The 22,254-nt window shown below is 33.8% G+C and overlaps 5 protein-coding genes across 11 annotated transcripts; 3 read left to right on the top strand and 2 right to left on the bottom strand.

The window, feature by feature from the left end:
- Positions 1-8,183: 8,183 nt before the first annotated feature.
- On the top strand, positions 8,184-13,572 carry LOC124431845. Its single transcript, XM_046980187.1, is given in 4 exon segments — positions 8,184-8,365; positions 10,223-10,958; positions 11,480-11,836; positions 11,838-13,572. Coding segments are annotated over 4 exon segments (2,916 nt in total). The 5' UTR covers positions 8,184-8,276; the 3' UTR covers position 13,572.
- A 264-nt stretch (positions 13,573-13,836) lies between these two features.
- Positions 13,837-15,436, top strand: LOC124431811 (uridine diphosphate glucose pyrophosphatase NUDT14-like). Of its 2 annotated transcripts, XM_046980121.1 has the most exons (4): positions 13,837-14,286; positions 14,619-14,692; positions 14,781-14,949; positions 15,051-15,436. In XM_046980121.1, exons 1-3 carry the CDS (start codon positions 13,844-13,846, stop codon positions 14,930-14,932), a joined length of 669 nt encoding a protein of 222 aa, XP_046836077.1. In that variant the 5' UTR covers positions 13,837-13,843; the 3' UTR covers positions 14,933-14,949; positions 15,051-15,436. The 2 variants fall into 2 exon arrangements, with proteins under 2 accessions (XP_046836077.1, XP_046836076.1); XM_046980120.1 differs by having other exon boundaries at positions 14,781-15,436.
- LOC124431809 (beclin-1-like protein) lies at positions 15,019-17,277 on the bottom strand. Of its 2 annotated transcripts, none has more exons than XM_046980116.1 (5): positions 17,032-17,277; positions 16,505-16,665; positions 16,017-16,429; positions 15,431-15,919; positions 15,019-15,242 (listed from the first exon to the last, which is right to left on the bottom strand). In XM_046980116.1, the coding sequence occupies exons 1-5, from the start codon at positions 17,141-17,143 to the stop codon at positions 15,125-15,127; spliced, it is 1,293 nt and encodes a 430-aa protein (XP_046836072.1). In that variant the 5' UTR covers positions 17,144-17,277; the 3' UTR covers positions 15,019-15,124. The 2 variants fall into 2 exon arrangements, with proteins under 2 accessions (XP_046836072.1, XP_046836073.1); XM_046980117.1 differs by having other exon boundaries at positions 17,028-17,265.
- A 20-nt stretch (positions 17,278-17,297) lies between these two features.
- LOC124431812 (transmembrane protein 170A) lies at positions 17,298-18,975 on the top strand. 5 transcript variants are annotated; one of them, XM_046980126.1, is made up of 5 exons: positions 17,301-17,452; positions 17,520-17,753; positions 17,952-18,109; positions 18,206-18,311; positions 18,401-18,975. In XM_046980126.1, the coding sequence occupies exons 3-5, from the start codon at positions 18,013-18,015 to the stop codon at positions 18,594-18,596; spliced, it is 399 nt and encodes a 132-aa protein (XP_046836082.1). In that variant the 5' UTR covers positions 17,301-17,452; positions 17,520-17,753; positions 17,952-18,012; the 3' UTR covers positions 18,597-18,975. The 5 variants fall into 5 exon arrangements, with proteins under 5 accessions (XP_046836079.1, XP_046836082.1, XP_046836081.1 ...); XM_046980125.1 differs by having other exon boundaries at positions 17,520-17,863; XM_046980122.1 differs by having other exon boundaries at positions 17,302-17,452; positions 17,932-18,109.
- LOC124431808 (E3 UFM1-protein ligase 1 homolog) lies at positions 18,649-22,179 on the bottom strand. The gene is made up of 5 exons (XM_046980115.1): positions 21,624-22,179; positions 20,746-21,326; positions 20,511-20,657; positions 19,070-20,425; positions 18,649-18,857 (listed from the first exon to the last, which is right to left on the bottom strand). Exons 1-5 carry the CDS (start codon positions 21,692-21,694, stop codon positions 18,715-18,717), a joined length of 2,298 nt encoding a protein of 765 aa, XP_046836071.1. The 5' UTR covers positions 21,695-22,179; the 3' UTR covers positions 18,649-18,714.
- Positions 22,180-22,254: the final 75 nt, after the last annotated feature.

Genomic DNA, 22,254 nt, shown 5'->3' with positions numbered 1-22,254 from the left:
GTTACAGATTCAATAAGTACTTCGATTACTGTCTCACGTTTCCTTCACGCTCCTTTCATTAACGGATTAAATATAGAGAAAATCAGACATTCTACGGGCACATCGATAATACTCATTTTATCCGTGAAGGTATCGTAATCGAATACGGTGTTAGTGGACCGTCGGTTGTGTAACACATAAAACGGGGCGCACAAAAGACGATGCTATCGGGGTTGGAGGAGGTTCCGCGTAATCTATCCAATTATCGTTCGATCAGAGCCGTATCCTTCAATGTCCAGGGCCCCTCGACTTTACCAAGAACAGTACCTTCGAACGAATGGATCGTAGTCGTTTTCGTGCACCAAAAAAGAAAAAAAAAAAGAGAAAGCAAAAAGGAACAACATCTCTCCGGTCAATATCGGCGCTGTTCTATACAATAAAAGTTTATTTTCCTCTTTCCCCCTCCCCCCCCTTGTATCATCACTCGTCCGTGAAAGAGCAAACTACAAGTAAGATATTTAATTAGTTATTCGAATTAATTAATGATTTGAAAAAATACTCCCAGAAACTAAGCTCGTAGGAGATTTAACAAATTCTACAGTTTGAAGTACAAGTTTCCGATATCTAGATTGCTTAAGCGTAACGAGAATCTCTAGATGTGAAAGTGAGAAAAAGAAGAAGAGTAGGAATAGTGGTAGTAAAGATGGAGCGAGCAAAGAAGAACCGGGTTAGGTGAAACACAAAAGTAAGAAGAAGAAGAAGAAGAAGAAGAAGAAGTAGAAGAGAAGGGAGGTAAAAATGTTTGAAGAAAAAGAAGAAGAAGGGAGAGGAGAGGCAAAGGGAAAGAGAAAAGAGGGAGTGGACCGCGGCGAGGTCGCGACCCGTAAGCCCGCAGGGCCCCAGTGAAAGGCCCAACGGCGATCCGCATCCGCGGGGGCCTACGACGTAGACCCGAAGTCGAGCCGAACGAGCGAGCGAGAGCGTAGCGAGTAAAACCGAGACGGACGGATGGAAGAAACGAACGAACGAACGAACGAACGGACGAGGGCCTCAGTGAGGAGGCATCGTGAGTCGTTTCTTAAGATCGCCTTCTTCTTGGCGGGCCCACTGCCATTATGGCGCACTTAAAGTGGCAATCGTGTGGAAGGCAGCACCGACGCGCAATATAGCCAAGAGTTGCGCAACCTAAGCTTGACCCCACCCTAAGGTCCAACCGTGGACGCTCTCTACGCCATGGCAAACGTAATCGTGACACGGCACTATACTTCGCTACTGACGGAATCCTCCTGCTCTTTCCATAGAACTTACATTATCAAAGAAAGACTCTGTTCCCAACTTAAAACAAGATCAATGAACAAAGATAAATGTATACATAACAAAGATAAACGCGTGTGTGTGTGTGTGTGTGTGTATGTGTCCGTATACATATATATACAAAGGACGAATTTTTTTAAATTAAGATACCTAAATATCTTGAAAATAATTCAGTCTAATCGTTTCATACATTTTTAAATATGTAATTAGCAAGTATAATCAATAAAAAGCACGATGACTTTCGTTATTGTGAAACTGAAAAGGCCATTTTTTCAGTTAGAATTAATTAGAAATTTATAAAAAGAATATTTTTTTCTTTTTTTTCTTTTTTTTTTTTTTTTTTTTTTTTTTTTGTAAATTAGAACAACATGACTGATATATTATAGGAAGTACGAAGATCATATGCAAATATGATCATAATGCACGCGTGACCGTAACGCACCCATTTTCATAATTTAAATACATCTAATTATTTACGTAAGTCGATAAGCTAATGAGTATAGCGAGAAGCGAACGAGAAGCTTGTTGATTATTATTATTTATAGTGCATAAATACGAGTTATATAACGGTAGGCACATCTGATCTCTATAAAGGTATATATTATAGATATATGCGCGAGACGATTAAAAGTGAATTAACAACCGACTACCGAAGGATCGAGTACGTGAAGAAATTTAAATATCATTTTCATATCTTTCACGAATGATTTGAAAACTCAAATGCGATAGGGATCGGTCGTTTAACATTAAATTATTACGATATAGATATATAATACGTACATACATAGATAAAACGTACTATAGTATATTTACGATATCAGTTAACAGACATTTTAAACATCGAGTATCGAAGAGTAACTAAGCGTCCGAGAACTTTCAACCGAAAGTAACTTAGGACACGTTCGAGCGTGTTCCAACATTATAGTTTCTCTAATGGAGAGAAGATTTCTGCGTTGTCCGAGAGGTAGGTATTCGCGAGGTTCGAAGCGCGTTGCTTCTCGAAGATAGTCCGTCGTATCCCTTACGACTGCTTTCAGTCTTCTCTAAAGTGTTTTAGAACTCTGTAGAAGTGGGTGCTCTCAGCCGTTTTCTCTCAAGCAAACTACCTTGTTCTTCTTCTTCTTCTTCTTCTTCTTCTTCCTCCTCTTCCTCCTCCTCCTCCTCCTCCTCCTCTTCTTTCTCCTTTCTTATTCTGTTACCACGATAAAAGCAAGAAAGAAGTCGATGCGCGTGCGCGCGCGAGCGCACGAGTCGCATCTAACCCGGTTCTCGAAGATTCATCCAGGTTGTCTCGCACCGTGTGGCTCTTATGGTTTCTGCTAACGACCTTTCCCCCGATAGCTTACGCGATTTAATAGTCGAGTACGCGAGGGAGCGTTCGAACGCGTACCACCGTATCTTCGTGTTAAACCTATGTGAATATAAAAGCGTGTGTGTATATATATATATATATATACACATTATATATATATATATAGATATGTATGTATGTACGTATATAAGAGATATAATACACAAGTCTCAGCGATTCTAGAATCCTACACGAGAGAGAAAGAAAAAGAGAGAGAAAGAGAGAAAGAGAGAGCAAGCGCCCACAAAGATCGGACGATCGGGCAAGGGGAAAGTTATGTGCGATCCTCGAGCCTTCGCGCAAAACGCGTCTTCTCTCGATATCTCTCTCTCTTTCTCTCTCTCTTTCTCCACCATGGAGCCGGTTTCTGCATTCTAAATATACTTGTTGCCCGTTTAAATCTTTCCCGGTGATTTCGTACAGTGGTCTCTCCTCAGTTTCTTTCTATCTCTCTCTTTCTCTCTCTTTCTCTCTCTCTCTCTCTTCCTCTTCTACTAAATTCATCATTTTATTAAAAATTTTTATTCATTAAATGTTTTTCTCTATTCACTCTGTTTAAACTTGTTGCATATAAGTTTTCTTTTCTCTCTCTCTCTCTCTCTCTCTCTCTCTCTCTCTCTCTCTCTTTCTCTTATCACCATTGCGCATCGAGCTCAGGTAGCAGAATAATTTCATTCCCTTTTTATTTCTTCCTGTATTCTAACTCTGAAACTTCCCAGATCACTTTCCAAGTGCATCAGGATAACTATGACTAGTCCATGATCTTTAAAATCCTTTGTTATGTGTAATCCTATCTTGGATTAGCTGCCAAAGAGCATAGTCATCATACCAATATCGCATTAATGCGAGAAAAATTATGCGTACGATCATTCCTCGAAAGCTCATATATCCCGCATTACCAGAGCTGATCTCTTCTTAATGACTCCTTTTCGATTTAGCGTCGGAAATCCTCGCAACTCGCTCAACACTTCTGTCGTCGCCGCTGTTAAATAACGATCGCTGTTCCCGACACTGATCCTTCTCATTCTTTCTCTTTCTCTCTCTCTCTCTCTCCCTCTCTCTCTCCCTCTCTCTCCCTCTTTCTCGATAGTTATTTTCGAAGTAAGCAAAAGTAAGCAGGCGTTACGCGAAACAAAATGAAAAACGTCGCTCTGTGAAGGAAGTTCTCCGAAGCAATTGAAATAAACGACGAAATTTACCAAGCGACTTCTTAAAACGTTCGAGGATTTAGCGAGTGCCTTTGCTTGCTAAAATATTCTCACGTCTACCTACGGCACTTTACTGCTTCTGCAAAATGTACAGCGGCAATGATCTCGTGACGACGATTATCCTTCGTCTTCTTTAACGCGAGAATTAAATTAAAAAAAAAAATTTTTTTAACATTTTAAAAGGTTTCAACGAGATATTCTTACACGATAGAAAACATTGAACTAAAGGTTTAATTTATGCCATGAAAAATTATCAATACTCATTGGTCTCTCCGGTTGAAAAAGGATAGAGACCTTGAAACGCACAGTCGTCGTTTATTTTACAAGAAATATCCTTTGACGATTCCAACGAAAGCGATTGTTACGTTCAGGTTAACCATCGTTAAAAACCATCGTAAAATAAATGTCAACTCTAACGCAATTACCTGGCCATGTTTAACTGCAAGCTGAACTGTCGTCAAAGATGAACAACGACGAGTCATTAATTCTCTTAAGTTCTGACACATCGAAATAAGCACCTGAAACTATTATTCTCTTTTGTCGGTTCACACTTTTAAGAAACACGTAATATACAAAGATGCGTACATTTGTTTATATATAATCAATAGCACTTTCATATAGATATGTAAAAATATGATAAAACTGGCAACGTAATATGGTCATTGTTCTTTCTCAGATTATATCAAATGACAATGTGGAACCACAGAATTCCTTAACGGAACATATGCACCACGGTTAATTCTATTAAGGAAGACTCGATACGCGCATCAATCTTGCACTAATAACGTGCCGGGACAATTTACTTTGTCTCAGCCATCTGCCGTGTATTAAGCCCATATGTAGTTACGGTTTCTGTCTCGAGGCAAAGAGAAATCATACTCTCTACTCTTTGATAACCGTATATCCCAGGAAAATACTATCTCTCCACGCAATCACGATGCATCCGTGGTCCGATGCATGGCCTCTGCGGATCAAAGTACACCGCTTCGGCTACAATTAACCGTACCGGAGGTGAATACAAATACTATTTGCCAGAGCCATCTTCGTCGCTTTGTAATTAGTACACCTACCTACACACCCGTCATCGTTGTAGTCTCTTTCTCTCTCTCTCTCTCTCTTTCTTGATGTTTAATAAGTAAGAAGCTTCGTTCGTGAATATGATGATAGTTTTTGGTACCCACGCGATTTCTTCGACTTTTTAAAACTGTCCATCGTCATTTATTCCGCCGATATCCCTGACGTCATTCGTGAATATCTTACAACGCACGTTGGACCACTGTAACCAAATTAAAAATCTATTTATATAATGTAATTATTATTACTTTTTACAATATTATATCTATAGTCAAATTTATATTTAGACTGAATTTATTAATCATGAATCATCTTTATCGTAACTCGTGACTCATTGAAAGCAACTGCCTTTAAAATCAACAAAGCCATTACAAGAAAGCTTTTCTTTCTTCGTGACCTTTCTTCGCAATAACTAATGTCCGCTATAAGTATACATATTGATAACAGTAGTCAGCGTTAAATACAAAAATCTTAATAGAAAAAAAAAAGGAAAGATTTCTTACCGTGTATGTTTACCAATCGTCTAGCTATAACGTCATTAAGAACAGGAACGTTAAAGAGATAGACATAAACTCATCGTCTAGCGAAACAATCAACCAAGCCACCTATGGCTTCCATCATGTTCTAGACATGCACGAGAACAAATTAGGATCCACCGGTTACTTGACAAATTTCGTCTAGCGCTGCGGGAGAGCACCTTCTAATATCCTTCCTTTACTCTTTCTCTCTCTCTCTCTCTCTCTCTCTCTCTATCCCTCTTATTCTTCGTCCTCCTTTCTCTCCCATCCTCCGCATATACCTCTTTCGTTTCTACTGTCATAGAACTCAGTTGGCCGCGCGTAATCGCCGCCGGCCATCCTTAGGTATTCCTCGCACGAACACTCGAACCTTTCGATACGAGCCATGTTCTATTCTCGTAGGCTCTACTTTACCTGTGGTTCAATCGTGTATATGTATATACGTATGTATGTGTGTGTGTTCCTGTGCGCGCGCATCGGCAAGGAACGTTTGTACTGGAGCGTGCAATACATATCAGCTTGATAGGTGGTAGGACGAAGGAGGATGAGGCCTTCCTCGGTGAAGAAGAAGGTACCGCTATCGCCCTCTGACCTCTCGAGGCAAGCGAACGAGGCCTCCTTCCTTCATGGGCACCGGTAATTTTGCCTTCGGTCCTGGCTTCCTGGTGCTACCCAGATCTAGATCATCGAAAATCCCAAGACGAGTGCACCTTTCTTTCGTTTGCGTTACGGGGCTAATACCGATCCCCATCATCCTCTATACTTTTTTCTTCTCTCGAGGATTCCACTTCGAGCATTTGCCGATGTTACTACTTCGAACGAATCCCTAGAAAACAAAATCCTTATCTACATTATTGAACTTTGTTTAACCGTGGGAAAGAAGATCCGTATGACGTAGAAGAAAACGATATATCTAGTTAGCATTATTAATGTAATAATTATTTTAAAAGAAGAATTCATTGAAATTATTCAAATTGTAATAAATAAATTTAAGTAATAATTTATTACTATTATCGAAATTGTAATAAATACGATTTGAAGTTTAATACACAATGGCGGATAACTGATCTAGTAAAATAATGTCATGGGACGTTTCTGGTCACATGCACGATCCGTAAGACTTCTCCGACGTCTTAGAACTGGCATACATACTTACATATATATATATATATATATATATATATATATATATATATATATATATACACGAAAGGATATGGGCTTGACACGTTCAGGAATCTACGTACATGTACAGATTGGATTTAGGTCGTACATATGTACATACGTCGAGAAATGATCATTCACGTAAATAGAGAAGCACCGTCGTTTCTTCCACGTGTTCGTGCATCTATGTATATAGTATATAACTTCATACTAGATTCGGTGGATGCTTTCGATACGACTTCGAAGTCTTTAGATAAAGGTAACTGTTTTCGTTATATCGAAGTAACGGTCGTCTAGTCTAGCAAGGAGAATCGTTGACGAACATGCAAAAGCATTAACTATACGATAAGATGAAAAATTGCCATGACCTACTGTGAAACAGGTGAGAGAGAGAGAGAGAGAGATATCTCACCGAATTTCTCCTTTTTTCAATATCTTTTTCTACTGACAGTTATCATAACGTATGGTGAACTTGATGATGCCTTACGTAAAACCTAAGATGATAATAATAATAATAATAATAATAATAATAATAATAATAATAATAATAAAATATTGTGAGAATCGAAGATTAATAAAATTTCCGATAGTAATAAATCGTATTAAACAAACGAGACGTTTCGTAACAACAACAAAAAAGTTGTTCGATTAATCCCTATAGCTTTTTTGTTCGTACGAACAGTAGTATGTACGATCCTGAATGTTTTAGGATTAATCAACTACTCTCGTGAGTAACAACTTGCAACATCAATACAAAAAAGAAATCTTCTTAGCTTCCGTTCTCACGATTAAAACACAGTGAGAGCCTTCATCGATCCTTAAAAAAAAAAAAGATAAAAAGAGGGAGAGAGAGAGAGAGAAAAAAAAATGAAACAAAAATAAAATTGTATAAGGACGAATGAGAGAAACAATCGTCGACGTTATAAATCATATCTATATATGTATATGTTTGTATATGTATATATATATATATATATATGTATAGTAAGATCACTGATGATTCTTAATTATGTAAGTAAAATGTTCTCTCAGTAATAAGATGCAGATGTATGATAAACGAAACTTCAATTAAAACAGTTTCTTAAAAAATGTTAAGCACAATAATATCCAGAGTTTTATCAAAGTAAATTAATTATTATAAATAAATACACAAACATACACACACACAATGTAGGCAACGTTCTAACCTCTTAACATATTTTTCTTAACAACTCTTGTTTCGGTCTAATATCCATCATTAGAATAAAGAAACTAGAGAGAAAGAAAAAAAATTAAAAAAAAGAGAGAGAGAGAGAGAGAGAGAGAGAGAGAGAAAACGATTGTGGAAGAATACGTTCGTTTTAATCGTTAATCGCCAATTACGCAGGACGTCCCGCTTCCAAAACTCTCAGAAGCATTTTAACGAGCCGTTGTGTCGCCCAGCAAGGAATTTAACTTCGTCTCATCCTTCGAGTAGCTTCCACCGATGGCCCCCACGACGAGAGCACCCACAACGGTGTTCGCGATACCCTTCCTCTCTCTCATTCTCTCTTTCTCTCATTCTCATGTGTTCCTCGTTTCTCTTACTTACCTTCTTTTCACCGTATCCGATATAAGGAACGTGTGTGCGTGCGCTGCACCCCGTACCAATTAGCGCATACTTCGGCTCTTGGTGTTCGGGACCCCAGCATGGTCCCGACAAAAGGTGCTCTCTCTCAGGACCCAACGACGACGACGACGACGACTACGACTACGAGGAGGCACGGTCCGTTTTCAAGGTGACTTTTCTTGGCATATTTAACCCTTCGAACGTTAAGTCACAGTGCCGGAGAGTGAGTTTTTTGGACCCGGATCTTCTTCCTCTCTTTCTTTTTTTCTTTTTCTCCTTTTATCCCTTTCTCACATCGTAATCGTTATTTCCTTCCAGGTCGAACTATATGAAAGTGAATTAATCTAAAATACGTACAATTACATAACGTATTACAATTCCAAAACGAAACTTTCGATCAATTCTATCCTCTAAATTATTGGATTATTATGACGATTCATTTGGATGAATTATTTATAACGGCGTTAAGTGAATGATCAAATACGTTTAGATATCTTTTCGCTTATGTACGACGTACGATTTAACGTATTAATATTAATTCAATGTATTCTGATATCACGTAGGCCGATTATTAATTTATAATTAGTAGATACATTAGAATATCTTTTACTATGAATAAACGAGTTTTAATATATGAATGATCTTCACGCTTATTCTCTAACACTCGATTAAAAATATGTATATGAAGAGACACGAATAGTAATTACATACAAGCTCCGTACATTCTCCCTCTCCTTTCTCATCGTTCCATACAACGAAATCGATTCAATATTCTTCTTACTTTGGAATATATAATACATATGTAAATAATATAGAAGAATACTTACTTTCTTGTTTTTTGCTTTGCGACATTGACCTTGTTCACTCATTCGTAAGAATATTTATTAATGCCGATTAATTGTATATTCATTACTCGACGACCGATCTATTTGCATACGCCAACGAACACTTTTTATATTAATAACGTATTTATACAATGTCGTTCGTTAACCAATAGGAAATAACTTCGTCTTTATTATACGCCCACGTGATTGGTCAACGAAAGCCGGAAGTAATTATTAGCTTATAACGTTTTTTATACGATATGTATTTATAAGATATCGATTGTCGGCCAATAGGAAATAACTTCGTCATTATTATACGCCTTTGTGATTGGTCAACGTATGTACGTCAGAAATAATCGTTGGCTCGATTGGTCCTATAATTTTTTTTTCTTCTTTCCGATTTATCCTGAAATAAAATTATAATATTAATTAACTTTTGCTATTATTAATATAATTAATTTAATTGAAAATCTATCTCATTTATATACGATTGAAATATTTGGTATTAATTATATGTAACTTTCAATTAGACGAGTTTTCAATTGATATAAATGTTCATGTTAATATAACGGTAAATTGATAAAGAATTAATCTTCGGACGTAATGATTAATTTCTAAAAAAGAAAATATGACGAAATGAAACGCCTCTCTTACGGGTCCCGGTAACGGTGTTTTGCATCGTCTTTCGCGCCATAGGTTTAAGTATAGAGTAAATGTAAAATCTACGTAATAATCTACGACGAAATTGCAGATACCAAAAAAGAAGTTCGAGAGATACTATATGCATAATTTTTATGTGTATATATATATATATGTGTGCATAGATAAGAAAATATGATAAATCGTTTCATTATTATTATTAACATAACTAATTTTTCCTACAGGTAACGTATCTATATCTGAACATAAATACACTGCGTATTTGCTTGCTCAATGTAATCATAATTCTTTTGTTAACGTCACAATCACCTAACCTTTCGAGACATAATCCTTTTTTTCTTTTTTTTTTTTTTTTTTTTTTTTTTAAATTTTCCGCGCTCTCATTTACCACTTTAGACAAAATTATTTGGGACTGATGTAAAAAAAGAGAAAGATTAAATTAAATTAAAAAAAAGAAAAAAGAAAAAAAAAGAAAAAAAAAAAGAAAAAAAGGAAAAGAAAAAAAAAATAACAAAAAGACAAAAATTAAGTTATATTTTCAGGATGTCGTGTTTCGGTGGTCAGGACAAGCAGATTTATCTCGTGGAAGTATTGATCGACAAATTACAATTGACACCGAACAAAGTGAAGGACATTTGTGATCGAGCTGTCGCAATTAAAGTCAAGCTTCTCGATTTCCCTCTATTCGAGATCACAAGGGAAGATTTTGAATCATTAAAGAAATCACCTACTATCGTAGAAAAAAATGGGACCGTACGTTTCTCCATGGGTAGAAGTTGTTTATTCATTAGAAAACCGAAAGATCTCGTAGATGAGCTACGTAATGCCAACGTTGGTATTGGTGTATTTTGCGTCGGTGATACTTATCCTTTGGCCGAGGCCATTGTTAAATTATCTGGTTGTTTATGCGATCAAATCGCAATGTCGACGAATGATACCGAAAATATGCCAAAGCCATTCTCCGTAAAAGGTGGTTTTCACTTATTGGATCCAGGAGAAAATCCATCGGGAATATTGGATATGGAATTGAAGATCACTTGTTTCGGACGATTCATAACTACGAAATACGAGCTTAGACCAAGCTTTTTCATTTTCAAGAAAAAGGACGACATGCGAGAATTTTGCGTCGAACGAAATATACCGCCTCACATACGTCACGATTTGCTCAAGGAAGACTATCCTCTGCCAGAATCAATACACGAAAGTTTTATCGCCAGTTCAGACGTCAAGGAATCAACCACGCAGAAGAATAAAAAGAAAGCTAAAAAGAATAAGAAGGCTCCGAAATAACGATGATTCGTTCATTAAGATTATAATCGATGATCCTGATTATTAATATGATTTTTTTTTCTTTTTTTTCTTTTTTTTTCTTCTTTTTTTTTTTACGCGTATAACTTTAATATTACATATATGTACATGTGTACATGCATACATACATAAGAAAAGATTGATATATTACAAATAGTGACGTATGTGAATTTACATTACATGAAATCTAAATCAAATAAATAACGAACAAGTCAAATTTACTTTTCAAAGTCGTTATGTAATTACGTTGATGTGTATGTAATCCACAAAGTAACATAATATATCACCATGACAACAAAATATCTTGAATCGATTCCGATGACTGAAAGACATAATACATAGGTTTAAAAATTAGACGTCGGTCTTGTCGACCACAAAATTAATGGCGTATTTCGCAATAATAATAAACCTGAAATAATCCATCGGATTAGATATGCTTCCTAAATTCTTGTTCAATTAAAAACGAAAGTATATCTTTTACTACGTTTTAATCTCTAAATTATCCGATGAGCAAAAAATTATCTAAAAAAGGAAATAATCCATTTCAAGGAGGTGGTGTTGCTTCGTCATCGCCACGGTTGCCAATAAACGATCCAGGTTTTAAATATTTAACGACAGCTGAGAAGTTGAACAATCGTGAGTATCGTAACTTGATTTATAAAGCTTATCCCAACGAGTCAACTTGCAATTGTCTACCGATAAACCAAACGCTGCATCCATTAATATGTCGTTCCGGTTGTCAGCGTTTGTGTTGCATGAAATTAAGAAATCCTCAAAAGTTCATTGTAATATGTAAAAACGAAAATTTACCGTCAGAAACGAGGAAACAAAATGAAGAAGGATAATGACCGATTAAAAAGCGGAGGTAGCGAAGACGATTATTACCATAATACCGATACGCCGATCGACGTTGAGAATAATATCGAATTCACTTGGTACGGTGATAAAATCACGAAAGAAAATAATCGTTTGCAAGGTGGAGGACATGAATATGATCTACCAGGTTGCGTGTGTTCCGGTGCACCGAGTCTTTACAAAAAGAGCGAAGAAACGGGTTGTAAGGGCAGATTGAAAAGTTTAGAAAAGGCAAAGCCTGGCTGTACCTGCGCAGGACAGGATCCGCCTATTTGGAAAAAAGGCGGTCCAGATTGCAATAAGAAACCATGTACAGGTATTGATTGTCTCTTGCGCGCATTCAAGGAAGCCCAAGAATTCGTAGATTCCTTAGGGAAGGTACCTGGTTTCGAAGGTTTAGGCTTGATGGACCCTTCGGAAAGTCCCTTTTTTGGCAGAGATATCAGCAAAGATTACGAGACCGATGATACACAGGCAGAGAAGAGAGCGCAGGCATTACCATTACCGAATCCTCATTGCACAGCTCCTTGCAATTCACGTATTGGAACACATAAATTTGATACAGGCATTAATAACGTTTCCGTGCCTCATTCAACTTCGGCTTATACCGCAGCAACGCCATTAACGATAGCCGTGCCAGGTCGTACAGGGGTCGTACGCGAAGCTGTACCTACGCTACCTGATAACGGTTCGACCGTTGTTTATGCAAAGCCAAAAAAGAAGGAAGAAAAGAGAGAGGAAAAGATCGACAAGTCGAAGGATATCGATGCCACGCCATCTGTACCCGTGGAAATTGATCTAGGTCCTTGCGGTGAGCCTAAATGTAAATCAAGACGTAAGAAGGTCATGGATACTGTAGAATCAATCGAAAATATGGAATTTTCTCATAAGAAATCAGTGACGCAAATAAAGCCTTTAAGTACTGGTGTGGCAACACCTTTAACCAGTAGTAAAGCCAGTGAAAAGGGTAAACATAAGCTTAAGATCAACTCTTTAAGTCCCTCTGGAGATCGTACTATTAAAACACCTATAAAGGTCAGTAAACGGGTGATGCGTTATGTATATTCCATCGGGGATGTTTATCCTGGTGTTCATTATGGTCACAAAAATTGTATCGATGTTCGTATGAGAGTACCAGCCAATATGGGTTGGTTATGGAATACTAGTAGCACGCTTTATAACTTGAAACCACGGATTGGCTGGAAGCCTGGTGCTATAGGAAGGTATTTGAGCGAATTGCTTAAAGAGGCAAAAGCTGGATCAAAGGGTAAACCAAGGGCTGTACCTTTCCGTACTAGAAAAGGTAAAACTTATAGGAGTATGAGCTTTACCTCGGTGAAAAAGTTACAAGCAAAGAAAGAAAACGAAGAGGAAACAGAACTGCCACCAACTTTACACATTCATAGAAAAGATGGAACGTACTATGTTACAATGTATCCGATCAAGCAAGAGACCATGGACGTGCCAAAGCTAGAACAACCTATGAAACCGTTGCAATTTAAGATTGTAAAGAACAAAGACGACGAATCTGTGGCATCTAGCTCGACCGCGTCAGATATGGAAATCGAATTTTCACCTCCTGCAGCGGTTAGTAGGTATCGAAAAAAGCCCGACGTCATTCACATCGATACCCAAGTTAAGCAGCAAGATATACTCGATGCATTAAAAATCTCAGACATTTTGAAAAAAGATAAAAAATTCAATAAAACGAGAAAGCCGAGAAAATGACACGATCGAGGAACTTTATTGTCTATTATGCAAAAATAATTTTTTTTCAAATTTAAAATTATTTCAAAATTCACTTGACATTGTCATTACGAATGAATGGAATCGATGTTGTGTAAGATGGAGTAGGAATGTCTTTTTGGAATTTTGAAATTCGCGCGCTTTCTATACTTTGTTCTTCGCATTATCGACGTGCGTCGTTTACCGCAACAACGTGAATCGATAGTATATAAGATCCTTGTGACAGTTGAAGATCTTTAATTTCGAGAGAAAATATGGATGCCGTTAAACAAAATACAAGAAATAAAATTGTACGGGAAAAAATACTTGACATAAAAAAAATTCAAATAGGAAAATATCCGATAGATTCGCCGTGGGTCAAGCCAGTAAGAATTTGTTATATGCAAGATGGACATGAAAAAGTTTGGGATGTTGTAAAGTTACATGACAGCGTGGGAATCGTTGTTTTTAATACAACTCGAAAGAAACTCATTTTAGTTAGACAATTCCGACCAGCGGCATATTACGCTTGTTTACCAGATAACGTCAAGGAAATCAATATTAAGCAATATCCGCCGTCATTGGGTCTGACCTTGGAATTGTGTGCGGGTATCGTAGACAAGGACAAACCTCTCGTCGAGATAGCAAGAGACGAACTGAGGGAAGAGTGCGGATACGAAGCACCTGCGTCAGCTTTCAAAAAGATCGTCACCTACAGGTGGAAATATAACATAGTGAACTATAATGTGAATATATATAAAAAAAAAGAAAACAAAGTTTCATTCACGTTATCAAAGTTATCAAAAGTATTTGATAAAAAAAAATCCAACAGTAACATTGAAAGTATAGAAATAGCAATTATACAACCTACTGCATTATTCTTGATATTATTTAAAAATATATTAAGTATTCTCGTATTGTACATGTATAAAGTCCCACTTTTGCACCGTCCATATGTTATATTTATTGTTCTTAATAAATATATATTTATATATCTACGGTCAAAGATTGTTAAGCTTCGATTTTATTTACATCTTTCGATTCTTGCAGAGGTGTAGGATCTGGAGCTACCAAACAAACACTTTTTTATGTAGAGGTGACAGATGAAATGCATATACATCCTGGTAAGCTTAATATAAATGTTATACATTTAATTGAGCATATAGCAAGCAAGAACATAGATTGTATCTTGTAAAATTCGTGATATTGAAGGAGGTGGTGCAGAATCTGAGGGTGAACTTATTGAACTGGTGGAAATGAATGTTGAAGAGGCAAAGGAGTACATTAATTCTGGAGAAGTACAAAGTCCTTCCAGTTTTCTCTTTGGTATATCTTGGTTTCTAAGCAATAAACATGGGCATTAATCTTTACTTCAGAAATGGTAATGAAATAAATTCAATTAATATTTATACGAGATATAAAATTGTTAAGAAATTATAATAGATAGAAGAAAAATTATAGAACAATTTTATTTACAAATAGAGCGAATGTACACAAGCGAATAAGAAATGGTTGCATAGACAAAATACAATGAAATCACGTAAATTAATGTTAAATCAGTGCTCATTTTCGTCTTTTGTAAATTGTGAACTGACCCAAGCAAGGCCCCATTTTAAATTTGTTAACAAAAACTTTAAGGCCTTGGTCCATTGTTCCTCAGAATTAAATTGAATTCTGAAACGATATAAAAAGTTGATGTTATTAAAATGCAATATAAAAAATAAATAGATAGACTCAACAAGTCTACATTGACAAAGTTCTATGAACGAAGTTCTATTGTTACACAATGACTTCTGATACAAAAATATTGAAATAATATTAATATAATTTACTAACTATATCAAAATAAAAAGTTATATTACTTGATAGAGTATGAGTTTCCTGTGGCGGAATCTTCTATTTTACCACGATCCATTCTGTATGGTAAACAAAATCCACTATCTCCTTTTTCTACCTGTTCTTTAAATTGCTGTAAGCAATCAAGAAATGCTACCATAGCAGCATCAAATTTCGTATCCCATAAAAATTTAAAACCACCACTTCCATACAAAGGTAATTCTCTATGTTGATCTAATGCTTCAATATAACTATGATTACCAAACGGTACTAAACGAAACCGTTTAAAAGTTAAATTCATTTTCCTTGCAAGTGATGCCAGTAAAAGAGTTGTTTGTCCCCATGCAGCATTTATTTCACTCCAATCTACTGGTGCACTAGGTAAACGTCCTAAACGAAACGAATTAATAGTTCCAAAATGTCCCGAATGCCAGATGTGAAATGTAGCATTGAAGACATTTGTTTTCTTCAGTCTTTCAAGTTGAGAAGCTGCATAGGCCAGTTGACATTCCAAGCTAATAAAAATATTTCAATAAATATATATTTAATGTGTACATTATATTTCTATTGATATAAACAATATAAATACATGTATTATCCCTCACTAATTACCTTCGACATTCATCATCTCCTAACATCAGATCTCTTTTGTGTCTTGAGTATTCTCTCCAATATCTTTCTTCTTCGCTTTGCAATCTTACTCTTTCTTTCTCTTGTTCTGCAATAGCATTTCTTGTAGCTATTTCTTCTTTCCTTAAGGCTTCTAATTCACTTATCATTCTATCTTCTTCGGATTTCGCATCTTGTAATTCCTTTGTTAAGTTTTCCATCTCTATATCTTCATATCCCAATTGCTGTTGTTCAGATTCCAATTTTTTTAAATATTCATTATAGTCTGACCATTCTCCTTCTGTCATTCGTAGTTGTTGATCCATTAACAACAACAAACTGTCTGTACATTCATCGCAAAGTGGATGGTCTGCAGAACTACTACTACTTAAAATATCAAACAGCGTTGCCCTTACCTTCATATGATATAAAATAAATAATTATTTATACAATTCATTCGAGAAAATAATTTTTTAAAAAGTTTAACATACTTTTAAATGATGACTTAAACTTTCTGTTTCACCAGAATCACCAACCAGCATAAAACCATTAGTTCCATTTCCTGATTCTGTTAATCTGAATGGTGGAACTAAATGTTCCAAACTACCACTTGGAGGTTCTAATTCTCCAACAACTTGTTGCTGTAGGGGTACTATCATTAAATAAAATCTGATGAATTTATATATTTTTTATGAACTGTATGATTCATATAGTATCATATATATAACTATTATAAATATTTTTATAACTTTGTTGTATAAATATGATTTGTGTGTGTGGGCGTGTGTGTGTGTGTGTATATATATATATATATGTATTAATATATTTTCATATTTCATCATGTTTTCGTATTATTGTGTGTATTTATCGGAGAATTAAAAGTTTATAACAATACTCTTATATAATGTACAGCTACCTTTATAATCATTATCAACGTAGCATTTTAATACCTTATTTTTGAATATGTAAAAAAAAATAATATTTAACAAATCAATAGTTTAAAATAGAATTTACCTACGTGAGAGTTCGGCCAGAGTATGTTCTCCTAGATGGTTAAAACTGGGATCTAATCTCAATGGCTGTAAGCACCTCTGGCACGCGAAATTTACGTTAGTTTTCATATCCACCATTGTATTATTTACTCCTTCAATGCACAATTTAATTTTACGAACCAAAACTCTTCAATCGTAAACTTTATTGATAAATACGTTCTGGACGCTTGGAAGACAAAATCAGCTGACTATGTTTCCTTATTTACCGCAAGGAGGCGTTAGTATTAACAAAACAAACAAACCATAGAATATTATAAGAAAAATTATTAATTGCATTTTAATATATAAAGTTTATTAGAATTGATAATACTTTACTTTTTAGATTTCATTTTGTGCAGCCATTATTTACATTTCTTATGGAAATTAAAAATTTTTGTAATCAATGACGTAAGTGTCATGTTAAAGACCAATCATAAATTAGGAAAAATTAGACTGATTCGATTTTATCTTTTAGAAAAAACAAAACTATTACAATGCGCTATAAATAAAAAAATGATAGTGTACTTTTCATAGAATTAGTGCTTTAGAAGACATTGCAGTAATCAATTTTCTTTTGCGCGGATATATATATATATATATATATATATATATATATATACACACACACATACCATACACACACGTGCAAAAGGTTATGTGCAACAAAATACTGCTTATTCATTATGAAAATGATTTTTGTTGCAAAAAGGTATATAAAACTAACACAAAACTGAATATAAAAAGATTTTATATTGTATACGCATAATAATAATATTGATCTTTTTTATAACCTTAATAATTATATTCCTTATCATATTGGTAAGAAAAGAATATTTTTCTTTTCATCCTTTTCTATATAATATAACAATATTTTATATTAATAATAGGTTCGAAAATACATATTTAGATTATAAAAATTATTCTAAACGAGCAAAGAAGAAAACAACAAAGGCTTCCAAAAACATGTCATGAATGAACATACAGAAAATTCTTTACCTCATACTCAAGTTATAAGAAACATGAATGCAGGAAATATATTTTACATGCCACTAACTTCTTTTGCTGGTATGTATATTAAAATAATTTAAAGGTATATGCTTATCGAAGCAAATATTTTATATATATATTTTTTTTTTGTTTTCAATTATTATAATCTTTCAGAGATGTGGTACCAGATATTCTTGTGGGCATTGTTTTCTTCTATATTTGTTCATATGATAGCTGGTACAATTTGTTTTGCCACTTTACGGCAACATAAGTATGGAAAGTATGTAGAACTTTTAAATAGATACTATTGCACTAAATGATCTTTATAAAATTATATAAAGATCTATAAATATTTTTTTTCTTTTAAAGATTTTTTCCACTCCTTATAATAATAATGGGTATATTGCTACCATTGACATCAGGGGTATTAAGTTCTGCTGCTGTTGCATTTGTTTATCGAGCATCGAGTCATCAAATGCCACCATTATATGCATTAGTATGGGGGATTGGGCAGACATTTGTTGCTGCTTGTGTTGGATTCACTAGAATCTTGGCAACTTTATAATATAAAAATATGATTAAACAGTAACAAAAGATAACAGTAACAACTAACATAATAATTGTGAATCGAATTTTAATATATAATTACAACTTGTATAAATATGTAGCATAAATTTATATTATTATGCTTCAGATTTTTGTGATTTTACATGAGTATTAATATTATCAGGAATCGCTTTTATTTGCTCCAATTTGTTGTTTAATGCTTCTTGTGCTTCCATTTTTTCAATATTTTCGGAAGATGATATGCTACTTCTTACTAAATCTGCAAAATAATGCGATAATTTTGTTATAAATATTTAAACATTATGCTACCAACATGTATAAGTTTAATTCATATACTGTCCATAAAATCTTAAAATAAAGTTATTAATGTTATGATATGATGATATCCAAATATACTTTACTACATTACTATATTATACAACTAAAGCACAGATTTCTGCAATTTTAGATATTAATACTATAAGTGCATACCACAATATTTGCTCAATAATTCTGCAGTTTCAGGTATTATGTACAACTGAAGAAAAGACAAAACCATTGACACGTGTCTTCCAGACATATGTATAATATTTTGTGTTGCTGCTGTAAAAAGTAAACTTGTCACCAAATTTAATGCCAATGCTGGATCTTGTGTTATTTTCAATTCTTTTAATAAAGCTTCTTTATGAGTAAAAATAATTTGTTTATTTATATCTTTATTATGTTTCTTTTGTATCACAGAACAAGCTTGTAATGCTGGAGTAGTAAGATTTAAAAAATCTTTGATAACACATTTTGTAACAGCTGAATATATGTCATTAAGTGGTTCTTGAACGTCTGAAGGTAGTTCAACAAGTACTTTTTTTATTCCATTAAAATCTATATTATCAGGATATTGCAATTTATTTTGTAAACTGGCCAATTTAAATAATCGCGTTACAAAATCGCGACATAATGATTTCATTAAATATTCTGTTAAAGATGTACGTTGTCCTTGCTGTTCAAAAAGTTCAATGCTTTCATTGAACATTTTAATATTCGTTACTAAAATAATTAAATCCTTTTTGAGTTCATCCGTATTAAATACATCACTAGATTCTGCTAATTTTTCTGCATAACATAGTGCATGCTCATTTACTTTTTGTTGCAACATTAATGCTAATTGATCTGCCAAATCATCTATTACTGAAATTTCACGATTTTTTAAAAGTTCAGCTGTAATATCCTCTAATGATACCAATTCATGATCCACATTTTTATCTTTAGTATATGTGTTTTCTTCGTCCGAAAGATCCTCGTTAAATTTTTGTTGCAGGTACTTTTTCTTTGTCGATTTGGTCTTAGTTTCTCTTCCTTGATTTCCACCACCTGCTTTTCCACTTGTTGCTTTCTTACGTCGTTCCTCTTTTTTATGCGTTTTATTATTTCGAACTATACTGTCATCACTCTTGAACTTGATTTTATCTTCACAAATTAATTGTAACCACTTTCCACTAGTTACCACAATTTGTGCTTTATTCTCTGCAATTTTATATAAAGATTGTAATAAACTTTGTAAAAAATCATCAGAAACTAAAACCGTTTCCATGAATACTTTGACTGGACAGTTCTCCAAAATTTTATTCAAAAAAATTTGGATATCTTGATCAGTAAGCATTGAAGGCAAATAATCACGAACATCTGTGAAAGATCTTGTATTAATAGTGTCATTGGCAATAGTTTTAAGTTGATCTACAATAATATTGTTGACTGCCACTGAATCCAAAAAAATTATATCATCATTTGGGAAGTACTTTTTAATGGTATGTTTTGGATCTGATATTCCAAGTCGAGCGAGTGCATCATATTCTAAAAAAAACAAAAAAAAAACAAAAAAAAAAAACATCAATATATTGATTAAAAACAAAAAAAAAAATATATATAAAATGCATACCTAAATATCCATTTTGTTTATAAAAATCATGAATCCATTGAGTTTGATTTTTAACATAAATGTGGGGTAAAAACATACTAGTTTTTATTTGATCTCCTGTTACAATACCTGATATTTGTTTCTTTTGTTGGAGATCACCCAATATTGCTAAAAATAATTTGCAAACAATGTCAATTATATAGAATTATATATAGGGATAAAATATTTTTTTGCACAAATTTATGTGAATACTTACGGAATATAACAAAATCAGGAACAGAACATTCCTTTGAAATTAAAGAAAGAGAAATAGGTTTTGTTACAGCAGATAAAGCACCTCTTATTTTGGCTTTATTTGTTTTAATAAATCTATTAGTATAGTATATTTGCTTATCTTGTGTAACTTCTACATTTGCTATAATTTTTCGAGTCAAGGCAGTTTCTATAGTTGTTCTTATAAATTCTGCTGGTAAATTATAAAACAATGTCAAATCTACTACTTTGACATAATGATGCTGCCAGAGTTTATCATTTATATCCTTCATCATCTGTCCCCAATATTCTTCATTAATTAAATATCCTATAACTACGTGAATACCAGAATCACATGTCTGAATTTCATTAGCTAGAGTTGTTATTTGAGACAAACTGACATTAAGAATTTGTGCTATATCATTCAAATTCATTCTACCACCATGAAAACTTAATTCGTCTATGATCTGTGTTTTAAGATATTGTCGCGTAACATATTCTTTTCTATCATTTGTAAAGACCACATCCAAACGTTTTGTCTCTATGAGCTTTGCCACAATTTCTATGCAGTTGCTCTCTGTTAACCTAAAAAAATAATTATGTCTCGTTATTATTCGTCATATGAATAAATCGTTTATGTCAAATGACATTTACTATACGTATTTTGTGTTATAACTTTGAAATAATATAATTGTATCATTCCATATGTTCAATTTTTTTTTTTTTTGAATGAATATATGTAAATTGTTATTTACAAAAGATAAATAAAAATAAAAAAGAAAGTAATAATGCAAATAAAATACTACGTGTACATTATAGCGATCATTTGACTTTTTGTAATAATAAAATTATAATAGTCACTACTGTGTATTTAAAACGTACTTTTGCAAATTACTACTAAGCTGAGCATTTTGAAAGTCTGCCGCCAATTTCTCAATTTCGTCCCAATCCATGATGGTCTTTTTGAAGAAAGTGCTTCCTACTATTTATAAACTTTTTTTATTTTTGAAATTTTTTATATTTCTTTCCTACACTTATTGTATATATGAAAAACACTTATCAACACTTTGACTCGTATAATCCATGAAGTTATTAATATCTGGATACGAACATATATCAAACTTAGATACGAAACATACCACAATTTTAGTTTCTATTGAAGCGCTCTGAGACAATTTTCAGTTAGAGCAAAATTTTATGAAAAGATCTTATGTAAAATAATTTCTATTTTTATTTACATAAATATATACGTGAAACTGAAGACCATAACAATTGGAAATCATCCATTTCTTGTAAATATTTATTCATTTAAAGCAACTCTAATGAAAGACTCAAACTAACACACGAGTTTCCAATCTAGGTTATGTATTATAGAGCCTCACTTCATGTTGTAAATTTATAGATTATCCAGTAGAGAGACATTATATGTAGATTAAAATGTTTATTTTTACATTTATATTTATTTTTTAAAAATTTATAAAAATGATATAAATAAATAAATAAATAAATAAAT

Source organism: Vespa crabro, chromosome 22 (genome assembly GCF_910589235.1).
Source record: "Vespa crabro chromosome 22, iyVesCrab1.2, whole genome shotgun sequence".
Classification (NCBI taxonomy): Eukaryota; Metazoa; Arthropoda; class Insecta; order Hymenoptera; family Vespidae; genus Vespa; species Vespa crabro.
Note: the sequence above shows the minus strand (reverse complement) of the source record. Positions and strands in the feature narration are given on the sequence as shown.